The sequence below is a fragment of the Ursus maritimus genome, unplaced genomic scaffold (assembly GCF_017311325.1).
Source record: "Ursus maritimus isolate PB19 unplaced genomic scaffold, ASM1731132v1 scaffold_12, whole genome shotgun sequence".
Lineage (NCBI taxonomy): Eukaryota > Metazoa > Chordata > Mammalia > Carnivora > Ursidae > Ursus > Ursus maritimus.
This window is the reverse complement of record NW_024423564.1, coordinates 59,919,427-59,933,611: the sequence shown is the minus strand read 5'-3', so window position 1 is coordinate 59,933,611 and position 14,185 is coordinate 59,919,427. Positions and strand designations below refer to the sequence as shown.

General features: G+C 41.3%; 1 protein-coding gene across 1 annotated transcript in view; it reads right to left on the bottom strand.

The window, feature by feature from the left end:
• The window catches only part of USP24 (ubiquitin specific peptidase 24), a 132,763-nt gene that overhangs the window by 35,001 nt on the left and 83,577 nt on the right, over nucleotides 1–14,185 (bottom strand). Inside the window, exons 37-42 of the mRNA XM_040627260.1 lie at nucleotides 12,749–12,819; nucleotides 11,739–11,899; nucleotides 8,412–8,473; nucleotides 6,106–6,297; nucleotides 4,975–5,092; nucleotides 2,477–2,621 (exon numbers count right to left, since the gene is read on the bottom strand). Coding sequence (XP_040483194.1) covers nucleotides 2,477–2,621; nucleotides 4,975–5,092; nucleotides 6,106–6,297; nucleotides 8,412–8,473; nucleotides 11,739–11,899; nucleotides 12,749–12,819 — 749 coding nt within the window. The remainder of the gene's footprint in view (nucleotides 1–2,476; nucleotides 2,622–4,974; nucleotides 5,093–6,105; nucleotides 6,298–8,411; nucleotides 8,474–11,738; nucleotides 11,900–12,748; nucleotides 12,820–14,185) is intronic.

Genomic DNA, 14,185 nt, shown 5'->3' with positions numbered 1-14,185 from the left:
AAATAAGTAAGTAATTACTCTTGCATTGCACTTAAAGATGTTTTGTACTAACATAGATCCTGTTACAACGCTTTTCTGGTTAGGAATAATCTAGAAAAGGCATCTCTTGGATGAAGTTGAACATGGCACTTCTCCAAGTGGAAAAGGATATTGAAATGACACACTTTGAAATGCTATTTCAGCAGAATCCTGGTTCTAATGCCAAGCCCACAATCACCTAATCTATCTGTTAAGTACCTGCATCCATGTAATAACTGACAAAAACCTGTAGATCTTTTGGACCTCAAGGAATTGCTAAATATGACATACTTTCCACTAACATCTGACATTCACACAGAGCAGGGTGATTTCTTTTTTTTTTTTTTTAGATTTTTATTTATTTATGTGACAGAGAGACAGCCAGCGAGAGAGGGAACTCAGCAGGGGAGTGGGAGAGGAAGAAGCAGGCTCCCAGAGGAGGAGCCCGATGTGGGACTCGATCCCGGAACACCGGGATCACGCCCTGAGCCGAAGGCAGACGCCCAACGACTGCGCTACCCAGGCGCCCTGAGCAGGGTGATTTCTAAGATCTAATCAACACTATAATTTATTTGTAGCCCAAAGTACAGATTTTTTAAAAGTTACAAAATAAGAAAAACAAGTTCATAATAGTGCTAAAACATAAGTATTTATGAGGCAAACGCTCTTTTCATTCTGCTGATACAATCCCTGACTTATGAAAAAAGTAAAATTTCCATTTAAATCTACTAACTAAATAATGTAAAACTAAAGCATACGTTACAAAGTAAACATTTTGATACCAAAACAGTTTCCAATTTACATGCTCACATTTCATTTTGTGAGTGCTATTTTCTCTATCTGGCACCCCTCCCTTTCCTGCCTAACCCGTATGCTGCAGAGTACTCAGCTCGGGCTTCCACAGGGATAAGCCTGACTCTGTGATGTTCACGGAGAATCCGGAGGCAGCTCTAAAAGCATCCTCCCGGGGCGCCTGGGTGGCACAGCGGTTAACCGTCTGCCTTCGGCTCAGGGCGTGATCCCGGAGTTATGGGATCGAGCCCCACGTCAGGCTCCTCCGCTATGAACCTGCTTCTTCCTCTCCCACTTCCCCTGCTTGTGTTCCCTCTCTCGCTGGCTGTCTCTATCTCTGTCAAATAAATAAATAAAAATCTTTAAAAAAAAAAAATAAAATAAAAAAATAAAAGCATCCTCCCACGCCTGGTCTGGTACTCCAGTGCGCCCGCAATGTGCTTCCCTCCTACAGATCTCGACGAATACTAAACTGTTGCAAGGCTCCAGAGCCTTGTCCCATATCCTTCTCATTGCTGGAATGACCTTCCCACCTTGCTTTAATTGACTTGCAAGACACTAGAGTTCTCTCTCTCTCTTTTTAAAGATTTATTTATTTATTCTAGAGAGCTAGCGTGAGCTGGGGAGGGAAAGAGACAGAGGGGGAGAGAGAGAAACAGATTCCTCGCTGAGCGGGGAGCCTGAATGCGGGGCTTGATCTCAGGACCTTGCAATCACAGGCTAAGCCGAAATCAAGAGTCCGGTGCTTAATTAACTAACTGAGCCACCCAGGCTCCCTGAGCTCCGTTTTCAATTTCATCTTTTCTAACACAGCTTTTAAGATATTGCCATCTGGTGGTGAAGTGCTCCTCTGTTGGTAGAGCATTCAACATATGACCTGTATCTTTTTTTTTTACTGGTTACTCCCAATACACTTCACATTTATTTTTTTTTCTTATGATGTATCTTTTTTAAATAATATTTTTTATTATACTATGTTAGTCACCATACAGTATATCCCTAGTTTTTGATGTAAAGTTCCATGATTCATTACTTGCGTATAATACCCAGTGCACCATGCAACACGTGCCCTCCTCAACACCCATCACCAGCCTATCCCATTCCCCCACCCTCCTCCCCTCTGAAGCCCTCAGTCTGTATCTTAAGATTTATCACATTATATTGAAATTATCTGCCTATGGGTCTGTCTCCTCCATTATACACGGCCTTTCTTGAGGACTGGAATCCTATCTTCATTTGCGTGCTCCAAAGGCCTAACGCACCTATTAGTGCCTAGTAAACTCAATAAATCTTAGCTGAATGTAACTGAATGTAGACTGTGCCATGACAGAGCCAATGTCTTGAGTCAGTATCTCTAGTGCCTGGCCCTGGGCCACCCACAGATACTCAACAAACAGGCTGAAATCCTACTTCTTACTGAGAGTGATTAACAACTGACTTGAACATGTCTCCTCCTGAATTAATAAAAAGGGTATCAGTGAGTAACGTACTATTACAATGGTAATAAAGTAACTCTGTAGTTTGTAGTTGATTAGAGTATGTGAACACAATAAGCAAACGATAATACTTTCTTTGTGATTAGGATAAGGCAAACATAGGCTTTAAAATTATATGTTTAATTGATCGTTCCAAAAAAGCTACGTGTGTCAAGATCTAGAAAACTTACATCAAACTCCTTGGTAAGTGCTGGGTCAGGTTGATGATGCATAGAAAGCAGTTCTTTTGTGATAATTTGCAGATTTGAAGGTGAGCTATCAGCCAACATCACCAGGACTTCATAGGCTGCCAATCGGCTATTCACTGTACTACACCTAAAAACAAAAGATTCAAGTCAATTCCAACAGTGAATAATCTACTTAAATTGCTCATTAAACTAAATCAACATCTGAAATGAAAGTATTAGAGCTGCAGTTCCTCAAACAGGGTTAATCAGGTCTGATGGTGGTAGAGCTCTAGGAATCCAGGGGAAATATTTACTTAGGAAGAGGCCATGAATACAGGAAGGATGACTACGGTTGAGAGCTAAATATCTTCTTGGCCTGATAAAGCAGCAAAATCTCTCACTTAGGACTAAGAGTATTTATATCTAAGGTTTGGATCAGCAAAAATGGAGGACAAAGAGTCTGAAAATTTTACCAAAGACAACATGAGAGTAACTATCTCTCAAAGTAGGTAGCAAGAAAGATTTTTGTAGGTATCACCCTGAAATACAAAGATCTCAACGGCAGAAAAAGAAAGCTATAAAAGTCAGAATAAATGCCCATAAAGGTTTTATATGTGCCTAGAGATTAAAAAAAAAAAAACAAAACTCTTCAAGGACACGAATCAACTGCACTTTGCTGAGAAAATGGAGATAGAAATACGTGGTACGCTTAATTTGTTTAAAATGACAATAAAAGGTAACTAGCTAGCATTCTGCAGGAAACTAAAGGATTCTGACATTGCCCACCTTTAGCAGAAATCATTTTGGGGATGGACAGTAATTTCTCACTGTCACCTATGCCCATCTTGCATTACCGAGATCACAGGTTAGGAAGGATACACAGAAAAGAGGACATCCACCCTCTGAGAGAAACACGAATGGAGTGCGGCGTGGGAGATGTGTTCATGGGGTGGCAAGTGGGGGCTGCCGGGCTGGCTCTTAGATCAGCACTGCACCATGCCCTGAGGACAAGGGCCAGGACCTGGCACTGTCCTTGGCTTCTTATTTGGACTTCTAGATTGCGAAGGACAGGAAAAGAACGAAGAGGAGGTACCATACACACAGGCTAAACATGAAGAAGTTCTGTTGTTAGTGTTAATAAGAATAAATATTACTTGTGAAAATACTTCTGTGTATTATAAATCTCTTTCTGGCTTTAGGGTTTAGGTGGGAACAGGCGGGGAGTCATTGTGATAAATGAACATCACTCAGCACACAGGGGAGGGATGAAACAAAATGCTGCCTTTTCTAATTAAGGCACTGTGTACGATTAAAAAACCCAACTCCTTGCTGAGGGAGGTATTACTTTTAATAAATATAAGGAAAAGGATTTGTGAGTAAAAATTTCAATGAAACTATGGAAGAATCACTGAACTCTACTTCTGAAACTAATAATACTCTTTGTTAATTAATTGAATTTAAATTAAAAAAATTAAAAAAAAGCAAAGAAACATTAAAAAAAAACCCAACTACTGAAGATTTATTTTCTCCGCTCACTGAAAAGTGAAATACTCCTGTATTTTTACTGCTTTAATAAAAGATTCCCATGGAGCTAGCACCAGATCTTCCAGAACAAGACTGGAGCAGGGGTGAGAATGGGAGCTATAGCCTGAGACACCCCCCAAGAGTTCTACTGAAGGTTTATTACCTGAAACAGATTTTTGCTAGTAAGAAAGCTCTACACAGAGAAATACCCACACATGATAAGATATAGCTTAAGATTCCACGAAATATTGCTTATTATGCCTTGTCCATTCCAATAAGCACTAAAATTATACGGGAATTTTTTTCACTGGTTAAATACCAAATCCCCACTTCCTTCGAGGACTATTCAATTAACTCTAGTTTTTCTAAGAACAAAGTAAGCTGGATTCAGAGCAAGTAAAGATGGCAGCAAGAAGCAGCCTCCTCCTACCTCCAGGAGCACCCAAGTAGGGTCAACATTACAAAAAGATCTTTCAAATTTCTACCCATAAAACGAATACAATATTTGACTCTAAAATTACCACAATAAATCACTAGCAGTTTTAATCATCAGGACACAGGGGATATGCAGCAAATCACAGAGTTCATGCACTAAAGCACCTACACTGTCCCTCCACTTTCCTCCTAGAAGAATCTCTGGAGATTCTGAGCCTATTTACTTTTACCTTGGATCTAATTCTTACAACCTCAGTTTCTCCTGGAATTTGTTACCGACCAAGTTAACCACATAATTTATTACTTATTCTTCCAATCTGATGATAAGAATGGTTCCAGCGTACTTGCTCAGCACTTCCTATGTGCCAGGCAGGCTTTCTCCTAAGCCCCTTTACATGCATTTCTTTACATAGTGGGTAATATCTTGTAACTACACACACTCACGAGATGGACGACAAACTCCAAGTTAGGAAAATCTTTTTGGACTGAAGTTTTGAATTAGAATTTTTACCAAAACTGAACACAACGTGCATTTTCCATACTTTGGATGAAAGTCCTGTTGACTGATGGCGGCACTGCCAGCTGGAGAATGACTATTTAAAATAATTCTAGAAGCTCGGAAAAGGAAGTCATCTAACAATGGTTTAATGAGTGATGAACCTGGAATAGAGCATAATATTCATGTTGAGGAGGAACACATTTTAATTCAAAGATCCTGTTTTTGTACTTTCATATCAGAGCAGCAAAAGCACCCAAGGCCACCCAATGGAAGGGCATTCAATTTAATGTGATGCTTATCTTGTGAGCACTTACATAATACGCGGCAAAACTCTGTGGGGCAGAGGGTGGGGATGGGTGGGAGGGTCAGGGAACCGGGAACAAAGATAGACAAGGGAGAGTACCTTTCTCTACGAGCTGACAGTGGAGAGAAAGAAGCCAGGCTTTCATTTTAGATCTAAACACAGATGCCAAGAACACCACAAGGCAGAACGGTTTGAGTGAACAATTAACTCTTACTCTGGGCGTGGTGGTGGTTGGTGGTGGTGGTGGGGGGCACACAAGGGTTTCTGAAACTTTTAAAATCTTGCCTTCTTTGGGTAAAACAATGTGCCCTTCTCACCCTGGTTTAGAATCACTCTTTTCTATGTATCCCCAGTAGCCAAGAAGATTTTTATAGAGCTTAGTTTGTGTGATAAAAGCGATAATTAATGTTTTGACCTGAATATAATTTATAATACTGAATATGCCCTTACAAATTATGTGTGTACCCCAAGACACTCATATGTACCCCACTATGCAGGGGATGGTGGTTGGGGGCTGCCTCCCAGATGAGAATTACCCTTAAAAGAAGTGGACACACAATATATAATATTTTATAAAGTACAAAACAGCAAAAAGAGAAAACCCTACTTTGAATTAATTTTCCCTTGATATTAAGAAGTCATGGGATCTGTTTTGAATACTATAAAATTCTCTACATGGTTTAATGACGCAGGTAAAACAAACCTTAAATTTGTTAGCCACTAAAATTTCAGATAATCTCGTATTACCTGGAGGGTCAATTTTCTATGGAACACTGAGCACCTACCCTATTTTCCTAATTACACACAATATTATGGCAATAACTAAGAAGTGAGGTATTCTATCACATGATAAGATGAAGCAATAATTACCAAGCATTTCCTTTTCTGCCCCACAGAGTGAAAGAAGGGTCTTAATGAGCCGTAAGTGTCCTGCCAATAAGATGTTGTCTGCTTCACTGGTCTCACATTCAGCGGTGCGATTAGGTTCAAAGTTATCCAGCCAAGTAATCTCATCTTCGAGCATAGTTGCCGGGCTGATTCTTAACTGCTCCATTTCTGAAGCTAAGAAGAAAAAAAAAAAACATTTCAAAGAAAAGGATTTCCCTCCATGGAATCCAAATCCTGAACTACAGCAGGCAAGGTCAAGCCCCAACCTTCTGTCTGGTCGATCTGAGAAGTGGTCATTAACACACAGTGGGCTGGAGCTGCTGCCCCAAGGACTATGACAGCGCATGCGCACTCGCTTCTTTCCCCTCACTCTCTGAGTACTAAACCAAACATGTAGTGAGGGCCCCTCTGTGCAGGTCATGAAGGGAACAATCTTGTTCTGAAGCAGCTCCTGGTCCAGGGCGGGGGGGGGCGGGGGGAGGGGCGGGGGTTGTCAGCAGGTGTCCCTAGAGGAGGCAAGGACGGAGGGGACGAGGAGAGCCAAGACTCCCGCAGTATCACCTAGGCCAAGGGAGTCCTGCAAAGGAGGAGGAGGGCCACAGCACAGTGTTTCCAGACAGTGCGCCAAACCCCAGAGAACCACTCTGCTCTGCTGTAGTAAGTTCTCTCGCTTTCCTCTAAACAAGGAGTAAAGCAAGATTCTGTCGTGGAAGATGGGACTGGGGAGGAGAGGAAGAGTGCCCGTGCTCTCCTTCCATAGCACTACAGCCATGAACGGTAGGGTCCCACAGGATGCAGAGAAGAGGGATACTTCAGGGTCAGTCAGAGCGGGACCGGCTGGACACGAATCCACTTACTGTGGTGTGGGTCCTCGGCTAACACCTACACTGTAGGGTGCTGGGTGTGAAGTGCCTAGCACAGGTACTGGCATATACAAAATACTCCTCAAATGGCAAGTACTACTTGTCTCAAGACGTACTCCCACCCTGCCCTCAACATCCCAAGAAGGGACCCTGGAGCCCTCGCTAATCAGTCAGTGACACAGGGAAGGCCTACATGAAGAGCTCGTTCATGACTTCTGCACTTGTATGTGTACAGCCAACGCCTGGCTCCAGTCCTCGAGAGGCAAAGCAGAGCACCCTCTCTAAGTCCAAGCCAGAGAGCAAACCTTGCTTTCGTCAGAAGCCTGGCTGGAAAACATGGTACTCGGCTAGATGGTTAGAAGGACGTGCCATCCGTCCACGTGTCTAGAGTACAGACACGCACTCAGACTAAATTATCTCAGGCTCTAACGCCCCCGCGTTCACTGCACCACTGAGCACCGCGACCCCCACCTTCGAGAGACACTTGGGACATGGATGAAGGCATCTGCCTTGGAAACCTCTGCCGAGGCTTACTAGTCACCGTGTCTTCTCGTGTCCATGACACAAGACCTCTGCGCGAGCTTCCTTTCAGATTTAAGTGCCGGCAAAAAGATCCGTTTCTTTTGAGAAACCATTCAGTTTTCTTCTAGGGTACTGAAAACAGCCAACGTATGCTGTTTCCTATTTACCTGTGTCTTCCAGCAACCTCACCACCAAATTCTGACTGTGTGGAGCTTTACAGCCCGCATACAGGCAAAGTATTTCTGTTTAACCTCCTGGCCTTGACAGTCTTTTCCAATTAGTATTTCCAATGAATACTTTGTCCATCTGATTTTTATTTATTTCCTGTAAGCTGAAGCAAATCTTTTTATGTAGAGAGTGGGCAATAAACTAACAAATTCTTGATGGGAACAACTAAAATTTACACAGAGCATCCCAAAATACCTTTGCATTATGTAAGAGTAAGTACAGATGATCAAAGTCTAAACGCTCTAACACTAAAATTTCTAACAATATTTCAATCACCTAACACTAATTAACTGAGTTCTATTATTATTAACATACTTCAACAGTGATTCCCTCTTTCCCTCAATGGTCGATCTTTAAAATGGTCAGAATTCACTATATTAGAGAGAAAGATTCTTCCTAATAGCTCTGTATGGGTGTAATTAAAACATAATGCCTTTGACAATTTTTAAAATCAACAAATCTTCTCAACACACTAATGGCTGGGTATATGCTAGGAGAAGAGAGAACTGGTATATGGGTTTACGTGCTATTTGCAAGAAAACAAAATTCAATTTCAAAAGGTAATTATCATCTCATTTATATCGAAGATACATTAAGTCGGATTTAAAAATGTCCATTTGGCTCTCTTTTCCACTCTCCGCCCCCCTTCACAAATCAAAGTTGACATTTACTTACTTGTCAGATCATCTAATAATTGGCACCTTAGATCAAAATACTCCATACACTGAGATAATAGTCTAAAAAACAGATAAGATTTCAAGTATTAAAAAAGGTCGATTTTAAAATAAAAAGCATTTTCCTTGTCAGAACAGGTTCATAAAAGATTAGTTGAACAATGGAATTTTTTAAGCATAAAAGAACTACCTTCACATTAAGTCAACTTCAGTAACTTAGCAAAAGCACACTGATGATTCTGCTAATACAGACGCACTATAGAAGTAATAGCGTAAAGAGAGGAACTTACTAAACTCCCGTTTTGTAATGACGTACGGACTGATTGCATACATCACGGACTAGGTTACACTCATTCATTCACCGGTATCTACTAAGCGCCTACCATATGCTTAGAACTATTTTAGAGGAACAGCTGACAAAGAACAAAAGAGACAGACAACAAATTACAAGAATACCTATGTTAACTGGTGATACTAAGAAGAAAAATAAAGTGGAGTAGGGGAAGAGAAAGGTAACTTCTTATATCTAGGATGATCAGTGAAGCTTTTCTGCAATTGTCGTAGTGAAGACACAAGCTTTAAAGTCAAGCGACCTTGGTTTTATTCCTTGTTACTCCACTTACAATTGGGCGTCTAGGGCCAATTTCTTTGGTTTCTAATTTCTAAAAGGCTTGTTAGAGTGTTAGAAATAACACACGCATCCACACGCACATCCATAAAAGGCTCAAGAATACGCTAATGAGAAGAATAGATAATGAACCAAAACTTATGATTGTTAAGGAGATAATAAAATGGTCAAACTCATTTGTCCTTTGTGAGGATTAAATGATAAATACATGCAACGAATTTTGCACGCTGTATGGCACACAGACCACTAATGCTAGTATTGTCACGACTACTATGGAACAGATGTGCCAAACCTGGGCACTCAAGTAAGCTGTGAAACACAACTTTCAAATTACAAAAACACATTAACTAAAGATTCAATTTTATGTGAATTAAATGCTCTACATCCAAGAGATTCTTTGAGAATGTCTGTTAAAAACTCATCTAATGCTTTCTTTCTTTCCTGAGTTTTGAGAAATTTAATATCAAATCAAACTCTAAACATTTAGTTATATTAAATAATTTGAGTCTCACAAAAAGTACAAGTGCAATAGCTTACTTCTTAAAAAATGGCTTACACAGAAGTACAATTATCGCTGTGCAGATGATGTGATCCTGTATATTGAAACCCCAGGGTCCACACAAAATAAGTTAGAACTAATCAGCAAATACAGCAAAGTTGCAAGATACAAACTTGAGACATGAAAAATCAGTTTTGCTCCCATACACATACAAACAATACGAAAAAGTAAGAAAACAATTCCATTTACAATAGCATCAATAAGAGTAGAGTTCTTTGGCATCCACTTAACAAAGGAAGCAAAGGACTCAAGACTTGTACAGTGAAAAGGATAAACAGTGCTGGAGAATCCCACAACCGAATACCAAAACCAGAGCAACAAAGCCATGTGGTGCTGGTGTGAAGACACACAGATGGATGGAACAGAAATGAAGAGCCAGTCAATCAGCAAGCAAGCAAAGGATTTGGTGTCAGAGCTGTCAAAACCATTCAATGGGGAAACAGGTGCTGGGACAACTGGATTATCCACACGGAAAAGAATGAGGCTGGACCCTTACTTCTGTCACACATAAAACTTAACTCGAATGGATCAAACACATAAATGTAAGAGTGAAAACTATAAAAACCTTAGAAGAAAATACAGGGGGAAAACTTTACGACATTGGATTTGGCAATGATTTCTTATGATGTCAAGAGCACGGGCAACAAAAGAACAGATAAAGGAAGTATTTTTTTAGTCTTAATTAGAAATGAAACCCTGATATATACTGTGACATGGATGAACCTGGAAAGAGAATGGGGGGAGGGAGAATGAATGGGGGGAGGGAGAATGAATGGGGAGTTACTGTTTAGTGGGTACAGGGTTTCAGTCTGAGATGAAAAAGTTCTGGGAATGGGTAGTGGCGACAGCTGCCCAACAATGTGTACTGTATATGTACTTAATGTCACTGGTCTATACACCTAAAAATGAGTAAAATGATAGATTTTGTGTACATTTTGCTGCAGTAAAAAAAAAATTCTAGCAAATCTAAAAAGAAAAAAGAAAACCACACCTACATTTGTTTTTGAACTGTCTCTTCATGTCCTTTGCCCATTTTTTAATTTGGTTGTTGGGTCACTTGTTAATAATTTCTAACACCTTCTTATATATATTATCAAAATGAGTTTCTTGTCTATCACAAGTTACAAATCTATTTGGTCAGTTGTGAATTGACTTTTGACTTTATGGTATTTTTTTCCACAGAGAATATTTTAATTTTTGTGGAGTTGAATTTATCAGTCTTTTATTTCACGACTTACGGGGTCCAGAGTTTCAGTTTAGGATAATGAGAAAGTTTTGGAGGTGGGTGGTGGGCATGGCTGCACAAGAATGAGAATATACTTAATACCACTGAACTATATGCTTAAACAGACCAAGTCTGGATACAAACGTAGGGGTTTGGATACTTATCAAACGTAGGGGGCTGGAGTAGCTCTAACATTTCTTTCCTTACAGAGCTCTAATTTGTAAAGCACAAACACAAGGAAAGTAGATACTGATTTCACACATCTTGGTGGTGGTGGCTTATATGTCCTAGGGCAAGGGTTCTCTCGTAAAACTAAGTTGGAGTGGAGGTCGGTGTGGGATCTCCTCCCTTCCATCCTGGGCCCAGACCAGGGCAGCCTTGCATGCAGGTGACCCACAGAGACACGGCAGCGTGGGCAGAATGTACTTATCCAAGCCATTCCATCAGCTTGGACCACAGCCTCCCTCCACGCCCAGGCACATGTGAAACCAAGGGAGAAAGCTAGAAGGACGCCCCAGCTACATCTAGATATGCAGTCAGGAAGTATGCTGATCTGAGAGAGTGTACACACAAGGCCATGAGCAGTATGACCTTCATCAAGTGACGGGGCTCCCATTATTTTAGCCTCTCACCAACCAGGCGAGCACCTTTTTCTCTCGGGGGTGGTGGACCAGGTCGGGTGGAGGTGGCAGCTGGAAGTGATTCAAGGGGAAGGAAGTCTGGCTGTGTTTCCTCTAACTCTCCTGTCCTGAATGGGGATAGTAAGAACTGAAAAGCCCTCTTTCAGGATACAGATGTTACAGGAGGAAAGGAGAAATTCTTGTCATCTCAATAATGGCCCGTGGATTTCAGGGGAGCAGCACTCAAATCATTACTCTCTTTTAGTGTAACGTGAGCTTTAACCTTGCTTCCGTACCTCTGATTGACTCCTCTCATGATACTAGTTGGGGACCAGAGAGGTAGCTGAGCCGTGAGAATCACACCCAGGAGAAACTGGTTTGGCTTCTGAACATCCGGATGAGCGGAAGTATCCGTCTGACTAAGAGTGTACAGTTGATCACAGGCAGCACGGCGAATCTGAAATTATATCATTAGCGGCGAAGGACATACATCAACCAACACTTAGAGACTGCTTAAGAAGTGATTTTCCTCCCAAGTTCACACCCTGAGGGATACTCTAAGGGTGTGAACGTTTTTAATCACTAATAGTAACGTTTACATTGAATAAACTAGGGCTGATTAAAAACAAGCGTGGTGGGAGAACTGATCTCCCAAATTATTCTATTCCCCTGCTCAAAAGTTTTATAATTTAATATAAATGAAAATAAGAAAAAACTCTTCAAGTGTTTCAAAGTTAACTTTCAAGGTCATATAAGAAAATCAGAATGATTGGGGCGCCTGGTGGCTCAGTCGTTAAGTGTCTGCCTTCGGCCCAGGGCGTGATCCTGGAATTGAGCCCCGGACTGGGCTCCCTGCTCCGCTGGGAGCCTGCTTCTTCCTCTCCCACTCCCCCTGCTTGTATTCCCTCTCTCTGTCAAATAAATAAATAAAATCTTAAAAAAAAAAAAAAGAAAATCAGAATGATAAAATCTAGTGGGAGTTCACGGCTTGAAGTTGGTCTTCCCTGATTTCTGACTAACACGTTGACACTGAACGCCAGCGCGGGTGCTCAACACCAGCTGTAACGTTCTCTTTGTTGTAAACAAACAATTAGTCTTAGCACTCATCTCTGAACTTCCGGTGAAATACGGAATAGAAAGGACGGCAGAGCGTCCAAATGGTCACTATGCTTTCAGAGCCTTTTGTAGGACTCCCAAGAGGACTAGACGCCACGCCTTCTGTCCTGCATGCAGTGTCACAGCTATGCAGAGAGCCGTGGACAGAACAGGACAAGGGGATGTTTTATGTAATGTAAAAAATTCTTACCTCAGCACTTGGTGATCCGAGCAGAATATCAATGATAAAATCGGCAACACAGGGCAGGTTATAGAAAGATGCTAATGATAAGAATAAGGAGAATTGGGGGCAGGAGAGGGGAACCAAGTTAGGAAATGCACTTTCAAAATTTCAAAAATTCTGAATACTTTCTTTAGCTTAACTATGGCAGAAATTCATCTCTTCTTCTACCTGGAATTGAATTCAGTACTTTCTACAACTGCCTCCACGTCTCTGGGTATCCCCCACGGGAACCCAAGGGGCCCAAGAGCAGGACCGTGTCTTGGTCACCTCTGTGCTTTCACATTTTAGCACAGTGCCTCGTATACACGAGTTACAGAACAAGTATGTCTTGCCTCGATAAACTATCAGTACTCTACAGTGAAATTATAAATGGTAAAAAAGCTTGAAGGGAAGCTGTAATTTTTTCATGTTGATTTGAAAATATCTCTCAAACTAAACAATTCTAGGAAAATTGAACCATGAGTATGGCATTTGTTCAAAAGCATTTCATAATGACTTGTACTTCTTACATATGTCTTCATATGTCTTCCTTTATTTTGCTCAAAGTAAATAATTTTGGACACTGTATTACTGTTCTACAAATGTCTAACTTTTTCTACATTCACCTTATCTTGTATGATGAGTTATGAGTTTGGATGTTATATGAAACACATAATGGTCATCAATTTTATTTAACAGGTGGTCTGAATCAGTAATAACAGGGAAGAACAGGGCTTCTGTGCATTGGTACAAGTTTTAGAAGTGGAACTGTCAAGACTTCATTCCTGAATAAATATTTATTGAGGGCCTACTACACAGCAGGCAGTGTTTGGGTGTGAGAGATTCAGTAGGGAACAAAATGGACAGAAGTCTCTGTCTTTACGGAGCTTACAATCTAGGTGGGGCGGGATGATGACAATAAACACGGTAAGTAAATAAATTATACCACGCTATAAGATAGTAAGAGATAGAGAATAAACGAGGTAAGGGGTTTAGGTAGTGCTGGGATGACGGGAGGGTTGTGGTCAGAGTATGTCTCACTAAGAGGGAGAGATTAAGCACACCTGCAGGAAATGACGCAGAGAGAGCCAGGTGGGAAAGATGGGGAAGAACACACCAGGAAGAGGGAACAGCCAGTGTGAGGGCCCTGAGGCAGGAATGTGCCTGGAGTGTTGGGGAACAGCCAGGAAGCCAGGGAGGCCAAAGCACAGTGAATGAGGGGGAGAGCTGGAGAAGGTGAAGGCATAGAGGCATCAGAGGGGTGGACTCTGTCTGGCCTTGGTAAAGATCTGGCTTTGACTCAGTGGGAACTGAGAAGCTGCTGCCGGGTTTTAAACAGAGGAGTGATACAATCTGACTTACATTTCAGAAGGTCCACTCTGGTTACTGTGTGGAGAATCAACTGCAAGGGCAGAAGCAGGGAGA